Below are 21,953 nucleotides of genomic sequence, written 5' to 3'. Positions count from 1 at the left end.
AGGTGGAGGAAGAGAATCCTCAAACACACTCCCCACAGAGCAGGGAGCCTGCTGCAAGACTCAATCCCAGGGACCCATGAGATCTTGACCTGAGGCAAAATCAGGAGTTGTCCGCTCAACCAACTGAGCTACCCAGGTGCCCTGAGAATCAATTATTCTAATAAATACACATTAGTCACTTAAGTACAAGATAAGGTGCAAAAAGCCCTTGGAGTTCTGTCATCTAGTTAAGGAGAAATGAGTAAGCGCATGAAAAAACGAACTCAAAGTTGAACATCAAATTATCTTTTGTTCCCCAAAACTACTAGATGATACATAAATAACTTAAAAATAGTAATAATAACAAAAAGAGTCAGTTTTTGCATACTGATTACTATGCACCCTTTTAGCACTTTTGCCCAAGTTTATTTAATCCTTAAACAACCCTGTGGTGTAATGCTGTAGGTATTTTTAATAGTTCCTTTTTACAGACGAGGAAATGGAGGTGTGAAGACATTAAATATCTTGTTCTAGGTCACATGGCTAGTCAGCAGTAGAGCAAAAATTCAAACCAGACAGTCTGTATCTCACCGTCTGTGCTTTCCACCCCCCACCACAGTCTGTGCTCTTAAACCTTACACTGAATTGTTATAATAACTGGGAGGTGAAAGGTCTCATGGCTTCAAAAAAGCTTAAAGGAGAAGAATGGAGCCCTCCTCTTTCTACGTACATTATATCCAGAATCTGATGTCTGGTATTTCTGTGTCTTTCTGTGCTATTCAAAATTCACTGAGGAAAAAATGGAATTTCCCCCCTTTAAAAGGCATACTAACTACAAGACACAGATCAAAGCACTCTGAAGATATTAACTCATTTAAACCATACTAACACAACTGAGGTGAGAACCATGAGGCTCAGAGAAATAATTTGCCCCAAATCAACACTTAGTAGATGGTAGAGGTGAGATACGAAACCCAGCAGCCTATGTTCTTAAACATGATACCATCTGCCTCTCCTAAAAATAAAAACTTAGGTCTGGTCCATATATTTCTCTTCAGAATAAGGGATGTCAGCTTTAATGGTGGCAGTGACCAGACTGCAAACCATTTAGAGATTGTGAATTGCCTACTGATCTACAGAAGTGTGTCTGAAAAGAATTCTAGTTCCTCACCAGACTGTATGCACCAAAAGAGCAGAAAGTGTGTCCATTCTGTTTGCTATTAAATTTATAGCACCTCACATAATGCCTGACATGTAATAGATATGCAATTAATATTTATCAAAAAAACTTAAAATGTGTAGAATATTTTGGTATGTAAATCAGAATAAGGTGGCCAATCAAAGTAACTTAGTAGACAAAAAAAAGTTTCTACTGTAAGAATGATCAACTTTGGTTTTTAAAAGTCTTTAAAACTCAAAAGGAAATACTGTGTTTTAATAAAGACAAAAATCCTCTAAATGAAACAGAAAATGCTCTACTGCGCAGAACAGCAAGATTATTTAAAGCAAGTGTAACTTACCTTTGAGCCATCTAAACTGATTATCCTGTACACATTTCTTGTGCTGTCATAGAAATAAGACACAGTAACTGCGTGCTTGCTGGTGGGTACCCAGTTCTTCTTTGTGTTTGGGTCAATCTGGAAGACATGAGCTCGAGTGCTGAAGATGGGTTGTTCCCTATAGGGCCAAAAATAAAATGACAGATTGAGAGCAGACAATTTTATTCCACTGGACAACAGAACACAAAAACTGTGAGGATGACTCCACTTAAGTCAAAACTCCCACAATGCCACAAAATAAGAGAAACACTGTTTCAAATCTGGAATATTCTAAATTCTCAGTCATAAGCTTCCTTAAAACAATTACAATCCATCCTCATTATTTGTTTTTTTTTTTTTTAAAGATTTTATTTATTTATTTGACAGACAGAGATCACAAGTAGGCAGAGAGGCAGGCAGAGATAGAGGAGGAAGCAGGCTCCCTGCTGAGCAGAGAGCCCGATGCGGGACTTGATCCCAGGACCCTGAGATCATGACCTGAGCCGAAGGCAGCGGCTTAACCCACTGAGCCACCCAGGCGCCCCATCCTCATTATTTGTAGACTCTCTATTTGCAAATCTCCCTACTCACTAAAATGTATTTATAACTCCAAAATCAGTATTTGAGGTACCTTCTTAGTCTTTTGCAATTGAAAGATATGAACCACCTGACATGTCTGTTTCCATCTGAGGTTGATTAAGGAAACCCTTGGCTTTCTTGTTTCAGCGCTCATACTATAAACAAGGGTCGTTTTGTGATTTATTTAGCACCATGTATTTCACATTACTGTGCTTTTCGTTGGTGCTTTCTCTGTTTAAAACAACCCCCAAGCATTGTGCTGTGTCTGTTCTTAGGTGTGAGAAGGCTGTGATTTGTCGTATTGAGAGAATATGTTACATGAGCTTTGCTCAGGCATGAATTATAGAGCTGTTGGCCATGAGTTCAATGGTAATGAATCAATAATACATATTAAATAAGGTGTCTTAAAACACAAACACACATAAAACAAGGCTATGTATTGACTGATGAAAATATGACCAGAGGCCTGTAGGAACCTAACGCCGTATGTCATCTGGGAGCAATCATTCAATATTTGATAACTGAGTGTTTGTGGTGCCTTCAGAGGATAAAACTACTGCAAATATGAGAATGGACTATATCCTGTTAAAATACAAGAATTTTATATTAAACCCTCACTAGGTTAAAAAATTTTTACCCATCGGAAACATTATTCTGGTAATATGTAAATAACTTACCGAGAAATTTACAATCAATATAATCTCTACTTTACTTAAAACTATATGGAAGATGAAGTAGCTCACAACCACAGTATCTTTCTTTTTTTAAAGATTTTATTTATTTACTTACTTGACAGAGAGAGAGAGATCGAGAGAGATCACAGTCAGGCAGAGAGAGAGAGAGGGTGAAGCAGGCTCACCACCAAGCACAGAGCCCAATGCGGGGCTCGATCCCAGTACCCTGAGATCACAACCTAAGCCAAAGGCAGAGGCTTAACCCACTGAGCCACCCAAGTGCCCCCACAGTATCTTTTATTGAGATTCTGTAGGACCTTAAAGATACACTGTAGATTTTAAAAATCTAGAAAACTATTAAAAAAATATGTTCAAAATATCATTCGTTTATTTTACACTCTGGAAAACAAGCATGCAATGATCTGTATGCAACAGAAGCATTATAATGCAAGTTGTCCAAGTTCTGAGTACAAGCTCTTCTGGAAAAGCCTTTACCAGACTTTTTGTTTTAAGCCCCCAAAAAGCACATTTCTTTCAATTACACAACATCTTCCTTTCCTAAAGCTGTTTAAGGTATTAAAGAGAATTTTAACCAGTATTTAATGTTTAAAATGTTAAACATAAAGCAAGGGGAATATGGAAAAGGGAGAAACTGGAAAACAGGCAAGGCAAATCTGGGTCCTTGGCAACATGACTCTGCAGGTTAATAATCAGCTGGGTGTGACATATGCCTATGATTTGCTTCAGCCCTTGGAGACCAGGTCTGAAGAGAGGTACCTCTCCTGTAAGTAACCTGCCTCTTCCTAGCTTTATTTCGGGAAATCTCCATAACAGCTTTTCTTATTAAATGAATCTCTTTTGAAGGAACTCATATATTTAATGCCATTCCCTAAAAACTGAAGCAGAAAGCCATAATTTCTAGCTTAACTCATATTATATATAGATTCATCCAATGAATAATTATTAACAATCTGGCAAGTTGCTAATTGGGAATAGGTCTCAGAATAGTACTTAGACTAGGTTACAAATACATTTTTACTGAGTAGAAAGATCTGCAAATACAGAATCTACAAATGAGAATGGACTATAATTTTTTTAAAGAAGCTTATGAGTGAGTACCCAGAATAGTACTTAGAATAGGTCTTAGTCATTTACAGTTTCCCCATCTTCAATCCTTCAATTTTTCCAAAGCTAATGCTACACTTGGGTTATTTTCAAAAGAAGCCCTGCAAAACTAGAGTTTTCTCTTCTTAACCTTTTAATTAAAGTTCTAGGTGTAAGTGTAGTTGGTCAGCTTGAGTGTACCTAGTTCCAATTTACAGGAAAACCCAATCACACAAAACTGTATTTATTAAGGCATGGAAGGAAGGGATATAGGAACTCTAGTCTTTACTAATAACTTCTCCCCCTGTTTGACAGGGGATAAATTTCTAAATAGTGCAAGATATTGCAATATATGTATCTTATAAAAAACTAAAATAGTTAAGGAGCACCTGGGTAGTCAGTTAAGCGTCTGCCTTCAGCTCAGGTCATGATCCCCGGGGACTGAGCCCTATGTTGGGCTCCCTGCTCAGTGGAGAGCCTGCTTCTCCCTCTCCCTCTGCACTTCCCCTCCAAGCATGCACATGTGCATGCAGGCACTCTCTATCTCAAATAAAGAAATAGAATCTTTTTTAAAAAACTAAAAGAAAAAGGAAAAAATAACTAAAGGAGTTAAGACAATGATACTGCTTTCTACAAACCTTTTAACAAATCCTTACCAATGGCAATCCAAATGTTGTGAGTCTAATACTTTCCATTTTAATTCAATTACATTAATCTGCACACTTAATCCACACCATTTAATTTTCTCTGAATAAAAATCTTTAGAGTAAAATAGATGTTTTACTAGTGTACCTTATGAATTTGAATATTGACTAAGTACACTGTTTTTCTTCAATTCTGTCCTGAAATGGTGATTTCTTAAAATTATAGTTCAAGATGTCTGTGGTCAAAGCCTATCAAAGCACTGGTGGTATAGTGGTCAGCATAGCTGCCTTCCAAAAGCCTCTCAAAGTCTAGATTAAAAAGATTAGGAAAATAATTTCCCTGTTGACACAAGGAACAGGATTCCTAGAAGTAATGAGAAAGTCACCACATCTATCAAGGCATACTAATCAATGGTTCAGACTTCTACTGAGTGTCTACTATATGCCAAAAACAGAGAGATGGTCCCTGCCCCAGAAAAGTTCAATTTAATGAGGGAGGACAGATATCAAAAAAATAAACCATTTTCCACTGTGATATATTCTCTGAAAATAAGTAACTGAGAGCTACCATGGAGAAACTGACATCTAGGTAAAATTTGAAACAAAGTACGGTATGGTGGGAAGAAGGCACAGTACGGTGGTGTGTGTTGTGAGTATGAGTGTCTTTGAAGAATGAGGCTAAAGAGAGAATGAAGTTCATGAGGGTCCCCTCCAGAAACTACTGAGAGATTGTAAATAGACAACAGCTCTGCATTTTAGAAAGATAAATTTGGCAGAACCCAAGTGGGTGGATGGGAGGGAAAAAGATGGGACACAGGAAGGCTAGTCAGACCCTTATGAAAGAAACCAAAGTATTAGAAATAAAGAGGAATGGAGGTTAAGGAATGGGATAAAGACATGAGGAGGGATTAAAGGCAAATTTAGAAAACAGAATCAGTAAGCTTAAGTAACACATTGGCTGTAGGACAGTGTTTCTCAAATGGGGGTGATTTGTCCCCCGTGGAGCATTTCACAACATCTGGAAACATGTTTGGTCATCACAACTGAAGGAGATTGCTATTGGCCTCTAGAGGGTAGAAGACAGGGATTGCTAAACATCCACAATGCACAGAACAGTTTCCTACAAGAAAGAATTATCCAGACCAAAATGTCAATAGTGCCACTAGCCAGGATGGGAAACAGAAAGTCAAGTCTGCGATTGGGGGAGGAAGAAAAGGGAGAGGATTAGCTCAGTTTTGAAGAGTTTTGAATAGCAGATGCGTATAAGGGTTTGTGTATAAAACTGTCAGGACAAGAACTTAAAAACATTAGTTTGGACGCAGTAGAGAAAACCAGGCTGGAGTAAAAATTTGGGGGCAGTCATCAAAAAATCATTATCACTCGTCTAAGATACATTTCACAACACTAAGCATGTGGATAAATTTTATTTTAGAGAAGAGCTGTAGAAGCAGCAGGAGAAAACGTATACCTGAAATCTTCAAGCTCTTATTTCTTAAAAGGATCTGTAAAGCATTTGAAACTTATTGTCCCCAGGGTCCAAGTGTTAAAGTTAATACTTTTTCTAATAAACTCGACGGCATTCATCAGTAAAGGTTAGACACACTACTTCCTTCATAGCAGTTCACACAAACACTAACTGCATCAAATACCATTATTTCCCAAAGTATATTCTATGAAACAGTCTTAGAAATATATGTTCCATTTTTAAATAAGTTCTACAAACACTATCATGTCCCATTCTGAATACTTATAATGCACCTTAGTATATTAAAGATCCTAAGTCCTGCAGTAAAGAAACCCATTTAAGCTGGCTTAACTTAGCTAGGGGCAAAATTACCTGATCCCAGAATTCTTTTCTATGTAACACATTAACATCTCATAGGACTTATATTTATAACCACAATGGTCTGGGTACTCTGCCACTTTTACTGACATTATTAATGGTCACTAGAAAATATATATAAAAATCCAATACAAAAATTGTTGAAGCCTTTTTAGTAATGATACTGCAGTATCATTTCTTAAATAGGTGTTTGTTATTGGCATTCAAAGTAACTCTTCTATGAAATTAATCTAAAAATCAATTTTAAAAGCAATAGATTTTGGCATGAAATGCTTTAAACTGGCTTAAAGAAACAAAACTAAACAGATAACACACACTGCACACATACACACTTCAATCCTAGAGATTCTTCTACTTTGTCATTTCTTACATCAGTAATCAGGACAATGAGTGATTCAAATGATCTATTATAAGAAAAGCTTACTGGAATATTTTCCAGTTGGCTCATAAAATAATTCTAAGAAGCTGGTATAAGAATAATTCTGAAGTTTTTCATCTTGGGCTAAAACCCAGTAAAAGTACTATATGCAGTAATCAACTCCAAAACTTAACATGGATGTGAAAAACTGAAGAATGAAAGTATAAGATGACCTGAGAAAAATGTAGTAAAATCGTAATTTTGTTTTAGAAACAAGGTTCATTCAAACTCATTACAACTGACATCAAGATTTACTATATTTAACGTAGGCATCTCTGTAATAAGGAAGAAAAAAGGATCATGAAAACTGAAGCAAAACAGTAAGACTATTTGCCAAAGATATATGTAAGCTCTATATCCGGAAAAAAAGGGAAAACGTTAACATTTATCATCTGGATAGATTCAATTTAGAAAAACCCAATGATAACACTTTAAAAATTATTACTAAAATCTGTATTTTTGCAAACATTATTCAATAAATTTATGTTCCAAGGAAGTATAAAGGTATGCCGTCCAGTATTAACAACCAAGCTCAAAGGAAGAAAAAGAAATTATACATTCCTTAATTTTTTGGTTTTTTTTTAAGGCTCCACACAGCCTGGAGCCCAATGCAGGGCTTGAATTCACGACCCTGAGATCAAGACCCAAGCTGAGATCAAGAATCACACCCTCAACCTATTGAACCACCTAGACGCCCCCTCCCTAGACTCCTTTTAATGTTTAGCTTACAAATATTCTTTTTATATTTATAGGTACAATTAAATATTGTAGCAAAGGGATATAAAGAGGATTACAGTTTCAAATAATTCCCTGACTTTCTAATTTAAAATTTAAAAAAAAAAAAAAAGGAGCCTGGTAGAAATTTAAGAAAGAAGGTAAATAACACTTCTCATTAAGAGTTTGACACTGTTATAAGCATTGTTGGGTGACTATTCACCAACTATCCATCAGCACTCACTCCTTACATATTCTGGATTTGTTCTGCTGCTCTAACCCTCCTCCACATGACTATGAACTATTTCACTAGGGTAATCAAAGCAATCCCACTCTTCTTTCCAGAAGTCAGTTTAGGAATGAACTTCTGAAGCAATTCAGGTCAATGAGATAACCAGGGAATGTTTGCTGGAAGTTTCTGGGTACACACACAAAGAGATTCACACATAAGAAGGAATGTATGCAGTGACACTGGACCTGAAGGAGTCATCTTACTGTGAGGCAGCTAACCTAAGAACAAAGCCGACCTTGTTCGCTAAGAATAGCAGATGGAAAAACAAAGAATCTGCTTCCTTGATTGTGTCACTGAATCAATGAATCAGCCTCCAGGCTTCTTATGGGATAAAACAAGTTTCCTAATTGTTCCAGGCAGTTTTCATTTTAAAAATTACACAAATGATAACTGAACTAAAGGTTTACATAAAAATAAACCCTACAAGGAAATTGCTCCCAATAAAAGGCCACCAAAGGTCCTCCAGAACTCCTGGCTATCTAGCTGTATGCTGGTCATTCATTAACTTCATAACACAACCCCACAGCATACATAATTAGATTGGGAGGGGGTCTCATTTGAAATTCTAGACTAATCAATAAAATTCACAAGACTAACTGCACTGAGAAGAACATATGTGAAACAAATATGGGAAGAACAAATGTGAAAATGGCAAAAGTTCACTATCAATTGATTTCCTACTATAAGAATTTAATATCAAAAGCTTTTAATCAAGAAATAGCAGTGTAATACTTATTAGAGACAGAGAGGTTACCACCAAGAGAAATAAAAGTTGAAAATTTTAAAGCAGTTGCCTCTAGTGATGGGGCTAGATGAAGGAAAAAACTGAAATAGGGAACTAGTAGTTGTTTAGATAAACCTTTAAGTATACTTAATTTTTTAACCTTGCATAGGTGCTAATAAAAAGACTTTTAGGTGGCACTGTGGAGGAAACTACATGCACATGCACATCAAAATTAACATTGAGAAAACGGTATTTCAGGGGTCACTTGTGAAGACTGCTAAAGAACCACAGAGTAAGTGACAAATTTTAATGGCTTGGAACTCAACTGACTAAACAGTACATGATATGAAGGTATTCCTATTATTCATAAAGAGGAATAAAGAGAAAGGAGGAGAGAAGCAAAAATCCAAACATGCCTAACTGCAGGACCTAAGTGCTAAAGGTATGTCCACTTCCTAGTGAAATTACTCTCCTTCATTAGAAGTAAATACGCAGAAAGTAAGATAAAAACATAGTACTGTCAGCTTAGTTTCTGAAATTTGGGAAGCTGGAAAGTACCTTTTTTTTTTAAGATTTTATTTGGGGTGTCGGGGAGGGGAGGGTTACACAGCAGGGGGAGTGGGGGAGGGAGAAGCAGGCTTCCTGTGGAACAGGGAGCCCTGCCCAGGCAGGAAGCCTGATGTGGGGCTTGATCCCAGGACACTGGGATCATGACCTGAGCAAAGGCAGATGCTTAACAACTGAGCCACCCAGGCGCCCCTGGATAGTACTTTTAAGGCCTAAAGGACATGGGAAAAGATAAGAGGAGTGAATAGACACCAATGATCATTGAACTTGAGATGTAATAGGTGAAGAACTTAGTTTCAGTGCCAGTGGGGGTGGCACAGAATGTCTTCAGACAAACCAGAACTCAACGACCTGAATTTCCTCCAGTACAAATTATAATATAAATTGTAATCTCTCTGGATTATCGGAAACTAGTCAAATTCCACCTCTCCACATACTCACCTAAGAAAAATCTTATTGACTAAAATAACTGTTTTGATGCTGCTCAAAGATTATAACTGCGTACTACCAACTATGTATTTTTATTGCCATGTTATGTATTTAACAGCTGACTGTGTAGATGTGTAGAACGTTATCTTTTAAAAAAAAAATACTTGATTTGAGGGAAGCAGAGATTATTCTACTAATGGCTGCCCAACACACAGTTACACTACAAGAACTCCATCTAGTGATAAACCAAAAACATAGCAGGCACATGTTTTTTAAAACTTCAATTGTTGGGGCGCCTGGGTGGCTCAGTCGTTGAACCTCTGCTTTTGGCTCAGGTCATGATCCCAGGATCCTGGGATCAAACCCTGCATCAAGCTGCCTCCTCAGCAGGAAGGCTGTTTCTCTCTCTCCCATTACCCAGCTTGTATTCCATCTCTCTCTGCCTCTCTCTTGTCAAATTTTTAAAAAAAAATTTTTTTTAAAAAACTTCAATTGTTATTATTTAGCAAAACCAAAATGTGAAGTGACATTGTTATAACCTAGGTATCAAAATGTGACACTAACCACTACAGAACATCTTTTCTGCAAGAAATTTTTAGAATTATATGATCTTTTAAATTGTAGGATTTTTAAAATTTGAGTTTCTTGGTCTTTTAACTGTTCAACAGCCATTCAAATGAAAGATTTTTTTTAGAAAATTATTGTTTGCATCACAACAATTTAGTACCAGAAACTTTCATGATATCAAATATTTTATTTAATTGACATATCTGAAGAAAACAAATTAAAATTTTCCATTTGGAATTTAAGACTATTAAATTATAAAACTAGACTTAAACAGTAACAACAGTTTATATTCTTTATTTACCATCCTTCATTTTAAGAGTGGTTTTTAACAATCTTACTCCTAGTTATTAAAAGAGACTATAGGGGGCGCCTGGGTGGCTCAGTCATTAAGCATCTGCCTTCAGCTCAGATCACAATCCCAGGGTCCTGGGAGGAGCCCCATGTCTGGCTCCCTGCTTAGTGAGAGACCTGCTTCTCCCTCTCCCACTCTCCCTGCTTGTGTTCCCTCTTTCTCTGTGTCTCTCTGTGTTAAATAAATAAATAAAATCTTTTTTTTTTTTTTTTTAAGATTTTATTTATTTGACAGAGATCACAAGTAGGCAGAGAGGCAGGCAAAGAGAGAGAGGAGGAAGCAGGCTCCCTTCTGAGCAGAGAGCCCGATGTGGGGCTTGATCCCAGGACCCTGGGATCATGACCTGAGCCGAAGGCAGAGGCTTTAACCCACTGAGCCACCCAGGCACCCCATCCTCCTCCCCATTTTAAACCCTGTCCATTTCAGATAAAATACTGGATGTTTAAAAATATATCAAAGAGGTATTCCTGGTAGCTCATTACATTTAAAGTTAGTACTGTATTGTATTTTCAATTCTATTAGACTTTAAACATTCTCCTCTTTCCAATTATTTCCACGAAATAAAGCTAAATTATGGAAACTGAAAATATACATTAGGGAAATCTAAAGAAAATAGCCTCTTATTGAGAATTTAATTCTTGTTAAAACAGGGGGTGCATTCCTAAAAAACTAAAATAATTTTCTAGTAGACATCCAATTCCTCAAAACTTTACAAATGCATTAAACATTAGAAGATTATTCAAGTTCTAATACCAATTAATATTTCAAGGAGCAATATTACTTAGTTACTCTTCTTCCTATATGTGTACTACAAACTAACCAAGTGGACATGCAATCCACACAGTATCTGAAGTAGATGTAAAAAACAAATCCAGGATTGAAGAGAAAGATTTGAAGGTACTGTGGCAAAAATGTTAATGTCTGCTACATTTGAATAGTGGTTGCATGAATATTACATTATTCTCAGTATTATTGTGAATATTTTAAACTGCTCAAAACAAACAATAAAACCTCACAGCATTTCTCTAGAATTTTTAGTAACACTGTGAAATTTGAATAATCAGCCATGTTTTATACATATAGTAGTAGATCATTCATTTTAACTGCTAAACAAAAGTTTATGCTATAATTAGAGCTGCACTGTCCAATATGGTAGCTACTCGTCCCATAACTACCAATTATTTGAAATATGGCTAGTGCAATTGAAAAAATGACTTAATTTGGATTTTTTGATACCCAACTTGGTTATTTAAAAACATTTAAGCATGTATGGGACAACTTGGGTATGTGAATCTACTATTTCAACTGTACTTTTAATGAAATTTAAATACAGATCAAATATTTCTGATAAAAACTCTAGCATCCAAATGGAGATGTACTCTAAGTACAAAATACATAAGGGATTTCAAAGACTTAGTATGAAAAAATATAAAATATAAAATAGCACAGTGATTTTTGAAAATATTTTATTTATTTGAGAGACAGAGAGCACAGAGGGACAGTGAGGGTGGAGAGGCAGACTTCCCATTGAGCAGAGAGCCTGACATTGGGCTCAGTCTCAGGACCCCGAGATCATGACCTGAGCCAAAGGTAGATGCTTAACCCACTAATCCACCCAGGCGCCCCAGCCCAATGATTTTTATATTAATCACATGTTAAAAAGATAATATTTTGGTATATTGTGCCAAAATGTATTAAAATTAATTTTACCTGGGCTCCTGGGTGGCTGAGTCGTTAAGCATCTGCCTTCAGCCCAGGTCATGATCCCAGAGTCCTGGGATCAAGGCCCATGTCAGATTCCCTGCTCAGCAGGAAGCCTGCTTCTCCCTCTCCTACTCCCCCTGCCCATGTTCCTTCTTTCTCTGGGTCTCTCTGTCAAATAAATAAATAAAACCTTAAAAAAAAAAATAAAATAGATTTTATTTTACCTTTTAAAAACTTTTAAGAGTAAATTTAAAATGACACATGATGTTCACACTGTATTTCAAGTGGAAAATAATGGACTATTTTATATAACCATTTCCTTACATACGGTTCTAATTTTTATACTATTTATACTAATTTATACTATTACAAAGAATGTCCCTGTGTGTTTACTTGTGCACACATGCAAGAAGATCTACTAGAATTCCTGGTCATAGGGTATGCACTATAGCTCGTTTCCAAATTGCTCTTCACAGCACATGTACCAATTTCTATTCTACTAGCCTTGGATTATTTCCTCCCAACATTTGATTATGTCCAAATAACAGCTTTAATTTGGGCCAATTTGATGGGCATGAGATGATATTTCGTTGTTCTTTTAATCTGCACAACCCTGATCACTAGTGAAGCTGAGGAGGTCTTCATACATTTCTGGCCCATTTGAGCCCAGTAGATTTCTACACTTATTCCTGAGCTTGTTTGAAACCTAATTTTAGCCTCAGAGAGTGGAGAGACCAGAATCTAAAATTCAGCACTTAAACCATATGCAGGGGAAAGCTCATGATTCTAACCACATATATAAACTTAATTAAGGTCAACACCCACTGAAGTGCAGAAAAGCAGAGTTGCTTATTTTTCTCAAGCTGATGACATTTAATGTTTGAAAATCAATAGAGTATAGAAACAGCATATAAATTCTGCTCTTTTCAAAGGTAAATTACAGTTCTTTGGTATTGAATTCAGTTTTAATTTTTATCTGCCAACTTGTTTCTGAAGTTCCTCAACATTTTTCCATTGTGGAAGGGTGAGTAGAGGAGTAGTAAATGCTTGTAAGTCAAACTTTTAACTTCAAGTCTTTTAAAGTTCTCCTGGCCTACCATCCAAAAAAAAATTTTAGGGGCACTTGGGTGGCTCAGTTGGTTAAGCATCTGCCTTTGGCTCGGGTGATGATCTCAGGGTCCTGGGATCAAGCCCAGCATCGGGTTCCCTGCTCAGTGGGAGTATGCTTTTCCCTCTCCCTCTGTCACTGCCCCTGCTTGTGATCGCTCTCTCTTTGTCAAATAAATGAATAAAATATTTTTCAAAAATAAAAATAAAAATTTTTTACACAAAACATTTCATGTTAAACTAGAAGTCAAAAGTAAAAACATGGTTTTATTGCTGACTAGGTTAAACTTGTTGTTTTTCAAATAGTAAACACCATCAACCCACCCCCCATTCTGTTTCTCTATGCAATTTCCAACCCAACATTCCTCAAACTTGAAAGAATCACCCCCATCTAATGGAGTTTTCTCGAGTCACAGCTAATAATTACATGTGGCTAATTCCTTTCTGAGTGGTCCTCACATAAGTTAGCTAGAAATCTCCCAATGAATAGCATCTGGTATGATGTATGGATGCCATACATTCCCTGTTTCTCAGGACTTCTAGCTTTTGTATACTTACTTGTTCCACTGAAAAAGGGCTTTAGTAAATATAGCTAAATGTGATTCACGTTGCCCACTTTCGTCAAGATTTTCAGGTAACAAAAATTACAGACAAAAATTTTTGTCAAATGTTGTGTCCCAATTTGGAGTTTTACAAATACAATCCCTATAGTGATGTAGTATTTTTGCTCAAATGTCTTAGATCTATTTTAAAACAGTGGTGTTAATAATTCAGTCATAATGGCATTATAGAAGCCCAAACAAATACATTTTCTGACTGTGAATAAATTTAATATTTTTCACTGATGAAAACTTGATATAAGAACACAATAAGCTAGGTATGTGGTCTTTCTCCTACTCAGCTTTCCTGAAAGCAAATTTTAGTAGAGTTAAAAGGCAGAGGTAATCGCTACAGATAGAAGAGCACCTAACAAGATACAGTACTCTACAATTTATAGCAGTGTTTTTTTAAACACTGCATCATAACCCAGAGGGCAATGATCAATTTTATAATTAACAATAGGTATTTTATTTTTTATTTTTTAAGATTTTATTTATTTATTTGTCAGAGAGAGCAAGAGGGAGAGATAAAAGTAGGCTCCCCGCTGAGCAGGGAGCCACCTGCGGGGCTCAGTCCCAGGACTCTGGGATCATGACCTGAGCTGAAGGCAGAGGCTTAACTGACTGAGCCACCCAGGCTCCCCAACAATGGGCTTTAAAAAAAGAAAAATGAAAATGTCAAGTATCAGAGTGTATCTCTCTTGGTAACAGTATATGCATTATCCATGAAACTTTTGGTTACATATTTACCTATGCTTATTATCATGAAAGATGGTTTGTTTTTGTTTTTGTTTTTGTTTTTGTTTTTAGTATGGGTCATAGTCAAACAATTTAAAACCCTGGGCATACAAAATGCTTTTATTTAATGTTCATGAAAACCCTGTGAAGTAGGCACACAATACCCATTTCATAGTACAAAAACGTTAAGTCCTAAGTGACTCACCCAATGTCACACAACTAGCAGATGATATGAATAAGCATTTTTTTAAAATGCAAATAGAAATAAAATTCAACCTCACTAGAAAGCAAAGAACTGCAAATTAAAACCACGAGTTATTTTTTTCACCTATCAAAACAGAAAACCCTTTTTCTAATGAAAGATTTCAATGTTAGTGAGAGTTTAAGAAAACCTGACACTTTCAGAAGCAGCTGGTGGGAGTATAAATTAGTTAAGTCTTTCTGAAAAACACTTTGACAATGTATATCAAAAGCCTTTAAATTTTTGTGCATATCCTTTCACACAGCAATTCTATTTTAGGACTTGAACTTAAGGAAATAATCATGGGTATATGTAGAGGTTTAGCTAGTAGAGAGGGCTGTACCACCACATAGTCTATGATAACCAAAGGTTGTAAATAAAAATGTTCAATAATGTAAGACCCAATAAATTATGGTACAGCCATATGATGGAATCCTATGCAGCCCTTAAAAACAGTGGAATATTCAATGACATAAGACGTCCAATACAGTCAATGAAAATGGTTTATAGAATACTGAATACACTACAATTTAATTTCTATTTAAGAATAAATAGAAAAGAAACATGGATGATATACTTCGAGTCAGCCTTTGTCTTGCCTCTCCTCCTCTCAACACAGAAACCAGAGTTATCTTTCTAAACACCCAAGATAGCATTAAAATACTCTGGGGCAAAAAAAGGGTAAGTGGGGTGAGGGAAAGCGAGTAAAGCAAAAAGCAGATGGCTACTGAAGTAGGTGGGATGATGGTGGTTCTGAAGAGTCATATTTCATCATGTTTAATATGATGAAATAATAAATGTAATGAAATAATAAAATGTAAATCAGGTGGGTCTTTCCTCAAAATTCTCTGACAGTTTTCCATCTAACTCAGAGTGAAAACCAAAGTCCTTAAAATGGTCCAAAGGCCTAGTGCTAGTGCTTCTTAACCCTGGCTGTGTGACAACCAAGCAGCCTCCATGGTGATCCTCATGTGTAGCAGGAGGATGAACCACTACAGGATGTGGCCCCTGCCTCTCCAACCTCATTTGCCACTTGGTGTCTTTTACTCCAGCCACACTGGCCTTCCTGGTGTTTCTCAAACATGCCCAGCACTGCCTACCACAGGGCCTTTGCCTGAAGGAAATACTCTCTCCCCGCAGATGTGTCAAGCACTTTCCTTTGCCTCTTCCAGCTGTTTGCCCAAATGCAACAGAATGGGAGGCCATTCTGATTGCTCTCTGTAAAACTGAAGCTCCTCCTTCTGCTTTTCCAGGATTCCCCAATCCCCTTCTTTTATTTTTCCCCCTAGTATTTATCACCAGGTGATATACAATGTATTTTCTTACTTACTGTCCCTCTCCGAAAGCAAAAATACTAACCTAAGGGCAAGAATTATTTCTTCTTAAATTATTGCTGTGTCCCCACCAACTCAAAATACCTGGCACACATTAGGCACATAACAAATGAAAGACATACATGCATATTAAAACAAAGAGTTCTTGGTGGTGGGATATATAAGTAACTTTCTATCTCAATTTTTTAATATATGAACGATGTGCTATATTTATAGTAAGAAAGGAAATTTAAGCAATTATAATGCACAGAATCTGCCTACTTTAAAAAAATGTAACTACTAGAATGTTATCTTGGTGATTACACATAAATATATATGTTAACATTCAATGAACTGAACATTTGCACACTTTACAAAATACAGGTCTTAAATTTTTTTTTTTTTTAAAGTTAGAATTTTTTTTTTTTTTAAAGATTTTATTTATTTATTTGAGAGAGAGACAGTGAGAGAGAGCATGAGCGAGGAGAAGGTCAGAGAGCGAAGCAGACTCCCCATGGAGCTGGGAGCCTGATGTGGGACTCGATCCCGGGACTCCAGGATCACGCCCTGAGCCGAAGGCAGTCGTCCAACCAACTGAGCCACTCAGGCGTCCCAGGTCTTAAATTTTTTTAAAAAAAGTAAATGACAGTTGAAAATATTCTAGTCCTATTGATAATGGATTCATCCAGCAAATATAGATTCGGGAATACTCTTGCCCATAGAATACTTCCTACAAATTAGCCACAAATTCCCACTGATGCAAATTTTTCCATCAACTAGGTCTACTCAAAAATTCTCTTATGATATGTAATGATACCCAGAATTATCTTAGACAAGTAACCTATAATTGTCTGTGTCACTTTCTGAACCAGCAAGCTTGTCCTATGAAATCGCATAAGATAACAGTTCTACGAAAGCCACTCATTTCAGGCTGGAAAAGTTTCCTAACTGGTTCTTCTGGTTAACACAGCAGAGAAGATCATGATTGTTTAACTAAATACAAATATTAGCTGAACCAATCGAAAAATAGAAAAAGTACCAATTCTATTGAAGCCTTTGTGTTTGGCAGACATTTTGCAGTATTTCAGTGGCTAAAATCAGGAATCTAATGTTGCCTCATGCAACTATTTGGTGAACACTTAGGAACCAGTTCTCTTCAGTTCTAGAAAAGTCACACTCTGGAGTGTGGACAAAGTAGTAATACGCAGTCTTAAATCTCTCCCAGTCAAAAACACCCTCTCATCATGTGAAAGAGAACTCAGGAGTCTCAATGGAATGCTCTTTCGAGACATTTGAGAAAAACAAGTTAGCCTTATTTCTCAAGAAAAGGGAAAGCTGTGGTATTAACAAAAGTACTACTACACGCAGCAGAATGAGCACAGCTGGTCTCTTACAATTTATATCATGATAATAAAAATCATATAAAAAATACATACAGCTAGACTATGGAAAGGAATGAAAAGTTCATACAAACTTAAAAGCTAAGTCATAACATAAAATAGACACCATCCTATCCCTGGTATACTCAATCATGCACTCTTCCTATCTACTATCAAGGTATTTTGGCATAAATATGAAAAGTATTTGCTTAAGGAACCTGTTAACTATTCCAAATTCTCTAAGACTAACCCCACCACAAACACAGTTGTGATATAGTCAGAAGGCAAATTTCTCCTTATGTTAATTCCCTTAAAGAAAACCTTCTCTGAATTAAGATTTAAAGTTCTTCCTTGAGGGGCACCAGGGTGGCTCAGTCGGTTAAGTGGCCAACTCTTGGTTTCAGCTCAGGTCACGATCTCGCAGTCATAGGATCAAGCCTCGTATCCGTCTCTGTGCTCAGTACAGAGTCTGCTTTGGATTCTCTCTCCCTCTCCCCTTAGCTCTTTCTCTTTCATAAGTAAATGACATCTTTTTTAAAAAAGTTGTTGCTGTTGTTGTTGTTAACAGTTCATTTATTTGCCAGAGAGAGAGAGAGAAAAGAGAGAGCACAAGCTGGGGAAGCAGCAGGCAGAGGGAGAGGGAGAAGCAGACTCCCTGCTGAGCAGGAAGCCAGACTCAGGACTCAATCCTAGGACTCTAGGATAACGACCTGAGCCAAAGGCAGACGCTTAATTGACTGAGCCACCCAGGCGTCCCCCCAAAAATGTTCTTCCTTGAATCTTTTAACAGGTTGATTAAAGAAACTCCCACTGAATCCCCATGTTACTCAGGATATCCTATGACCGTGCTAGGGAAAAAGTAGTCTGCTTGCTGTTATATCCAAACAAGACCATAATGCAACACACTTTTCAATCATTTGCCAGCAAACTCAGCCATGTTCTGTTTTCGACTCAGTCATGTTATCTCAGATATCTGCTAGATCTACTCATCTGCTTCTTTTCTTTTCTTTTTATTTTTTTTTTAAGATTTTTTTATTTATTTGTCAGAGAGAGAGCACAAGCAGGCAGAGTGGCAGGCAGAGGCAGAGAGAGACGCAGGCTCCTGGCTGGACAAGGAGCCCGATGAGGAACTCCATCCCAGGACCCTGGAGGACCCTGGGATCATGACCTGAGCCGAAGGCAGCAGCTTAACCCACTGAGCCACCCAGGCATCCCCATCTGCTTCTTTTCAACACTGCATTTTGAAGTGTCCTCCTTTACCATTTTCTTGATTTTACAAATTACTGGGAAGTCTCTGTAGAAACTGAAAGCTTATGGATCTAATATCATAAAAACTGAATAGCTTAAACAGAAACAACTTTGAATTTTAAAAAAATTCAATGACCAAAAAAAAAAGTTGAGTTTTTAAACTTTTGCACTTGGTATGATGTGAACTCTCAATAATTTCTCTTGTATAAATTATTGAGCACACAAATTAACACTTTCATCATTTATGCCAAAGGAGAAAAGCCAGAGGTTGGATAATTGAAACTGAGAAATTCAGATATGCCACTCTTACGCCTGAAAGCAAAAGCCTAAACTTATAAATGGGTATGTGGTAAATTATTTGGTTATAAGTAGCATTTTTGAAGGATTACCATATGGTCTGACACTGTTATAACCACTATCCTTGTGTTATGGAATCCTCTCAGCCACTATTATCCCTCTCTTTAAGATGAACAACCTAAGGTATATGGAGGGTAATTTGCTCAAGATGACACATGGTAGAGCTGACACATAAATATAATTTAGCTTTGGGCACCTAGGTGGCTCAGTCGTTAAGCCTCTGCTTTCAGCTCAGGTCATGATCTCAGGGTCCTGGGATCAAGCCCCACATTGGGCTCTCTGCTCAGCGGGGAGCCTGCTTCCCTTCCTCTCTCTCTGCCTACTTGTGATCTATGTCAAATAAATAAAATCTTAAAAAAAAATACTCAGGGGCGCTTGGGTGGCTCAGTGGGTTAAAACCTCTGCCTTCGGCTCGGGTCATGATCCCAGGGTTCTGGGATCGAGCCCCGCGTCGGGCTCTCTGCTCCGCAGGGAACCTGCTTTCTCCCCCCTCTCTCTCTGCCTGCCTCTCTGCCTACTTGTGATTTCTCTCTGTCAAATAAATTAAAAAAATAAAAAAAAAATACTCATAAATTCTCTGAAAATGATGTGACTTTAAAAAAAATGATTTATTTGAGGAGAGAGATGAAGTACATGAGTGGGGGGAGCAGCAGAGAGTGACAGAGAAGGGAAGAAGACTCCCCATTAAGCAAGGAGCCCATGAGATTCCATGACCCTGAGAGATCGTGACCTGAGCTGAAACCAAGAGTTGGAGGCTCAACTGACCGAGCCAAACCTAGGCACCCCAATGATATGACTTTTAAGACAGTCTTTCTTGTGAATCACCCCAACTAAATATTTGTGGACATAGGCAGAAAAAAACAAAACAAAACATAATAAACTGACAGGCTTTTAAAATATGGGACTCTAACATCTGAAAAATGGACTTGCTGATTGATAACCCCTTTTAAAAAGTGTGGAAGGTTGAATAATGTCCCCACTGATATGTAGGTCCTAATACCTAAAATCTACCAATGTTACCTTATTTTGCAAAAGGAACGTAGCAGCTATGATTAAGTTACAGGTCTTCAGATGTAAAGATTCTTCTGGATTATCTGGGTGAACTCTAAATTTAACCACAAATGTCCTTATAAGAAGGTGGCAGAGGAAGATTTAACTACAGAAGGTGGTTATGTGACAAAGGGAGAAGAGAAAGACTGGAAGAGGCGTATTCCTGCTGCTTCTGGAGATGAGGAAAGGCCATGAATGGGGAATGCAAGGAATGTAACTCTTGGAGCTGGAAAAGGTAAGGCAGCCATTCTCCACTAGAGCTTCTTGAGGAACCGCAGCCCTGCTGACACCTTGCTTTCACCCTCGGTAAATAAAACAGACTTTGGACTTCTGACATCTAGAATTGTAAGAAAGTAAGTGTATGTTGTTTTACGCTTTTGTTACAGCAGACAGAGGAAACTAACATAGTAACAGATGACACAGTAGTTCCTGCCTCCATCTGCAAGAGATGTTTCAAGACCCTCAGAGGATGCCTGAAACCACAGATTGTACGGAACCCTATACGTACGCCCCTATTATAGGTTTAATTTATAAATTAGGCACAGTAAGAGTAGTAACAATAACCAATCATAAAATAAGACATACTGATATAAATGTTAGGTGCTGTTGTCTACCACAAAAAGATCTTATTATACTGTACTCACCCTTCTTGTGATGACCTTAGATAATAAATGCCTATGTGATGAGATGGAGTGAGGTGCATAGTGTAGGTATCGTGACATAGTATGAGGCTACTAGAGACCTTCTGATGCTCCAATAGGAAGAACATCCACTTCCAGACTGCACTTGACTGCAGGTAACTAAAACCGTTTAAACTGAAACCATGGATAAGGGACTAAGGTACAAATCTTCATCCAATTTAAATCTTAACTCTCCACCATTTATAGAATTAGTTTATTCTAAACTCTATTAAAAATAAGTTTCTGATTATATTTCTCAAATAATAGGTTTACTCAGTAGGGGAAGAATTCCTGAAAAACAGCATAAAATCTTAATAGAAGCAATTTTGAATATATTAAAGCACTTTTGGGCAATTTGTTTACCAACTGGGTATCTTCAACTGCAGTGTAATTTGATAAAAATTAAAGCTCAGGAATAACAAATGATTGCTATGGGAAGAGTTGTGGAGTCATTGCTTAAGAATAACAAGTCTAGTTGATAGTGACTATTTTTCTCACCATTTCACTAAATATCAAATCAACATGTGATCTAGAAGTAGCACTGTTGCAAAAATGAAACAGCTGAAGGATGGCCAAGGCAAAAAAAAAAAACACCCCAGTATTTTGTCAAATTCCTATTACATGTAAATACCTTATACATATATATATATATATTCTCATTTCTTTTTTTTTTTAAGATTTTATTTATTTGACAGACAGAGATCACAAATAGACAGAGAGGCAGGCAGAGAAAGAGAGAGGGAAGCAGGCTCCCTGCTGAGCAGAGAGCCCGATTCGGGACTCGATCCCAGGACCCTGAGATCATGACCTGAGCCAAAGGCAGCGGCTTAACCCACTGAGCCACCCAGGCGCCCTATATTCTCATTTCATCTCAAAAGAACATTAAGAGATAAAAGGAGTTTACAAGTTAAAGGACTGACTCCCAGTGTTTCTAGAACTCTGTTTGCTTCTTTCTACAAAGGTTGGAATATGCTTTTCCTCGTGGAAATGTGATACGTGGGGTTAAGATTTTTTTTTTTAAAGGGATACCTGAGTGGCTCAGTCTATTAAGCAACTGCCTCTTGCTCAGGTCATGATCTCAAGGTATGGAGCCCTATATCAGTCTCCCTACTC

At 37.2% G+C, this 21,953-nt stretch overlaps 1 protein-coding gene across 1 annotated transcript in view; it reads right to left on the bottom strand.

Moving 5' to 3' along the window:
• The window catches only part of HOMER1 (homer scaffold protein 1), a 131,806-nt gene that overhangs the window by 85,033 nt on the left and 24,820 nt on the right, over nt 1–21,953 (bottom strand). Inside the window, exon 2 of the mRNA XM_044266442.1 lies at nt 1,500–1,656. Coding sequence (XP_044122377.1) covers nt 1,500–1,656 — 157 coding nt within the window. The remainder of the gene's footprint in view (nt 1–1,499; nt 1,657–21,953) is intronic.

This window comes from Neovison vison, chromosome 1 (assembly GCF_020171115.1).
Source record: "Neovison vison isolate M4711 chromosome 1, ASM_NN_V1, whole genome shotgun sequence".
NCBI classification, from domain to species: Eukaryota; Metazoa; Chordata; class Mammalia; order Carnivora; family Mustelidae; genus Neogale; species Neogale vison.
This window is presented reverse-complemented; position numbering and strand designations above follow the sequence as displayed.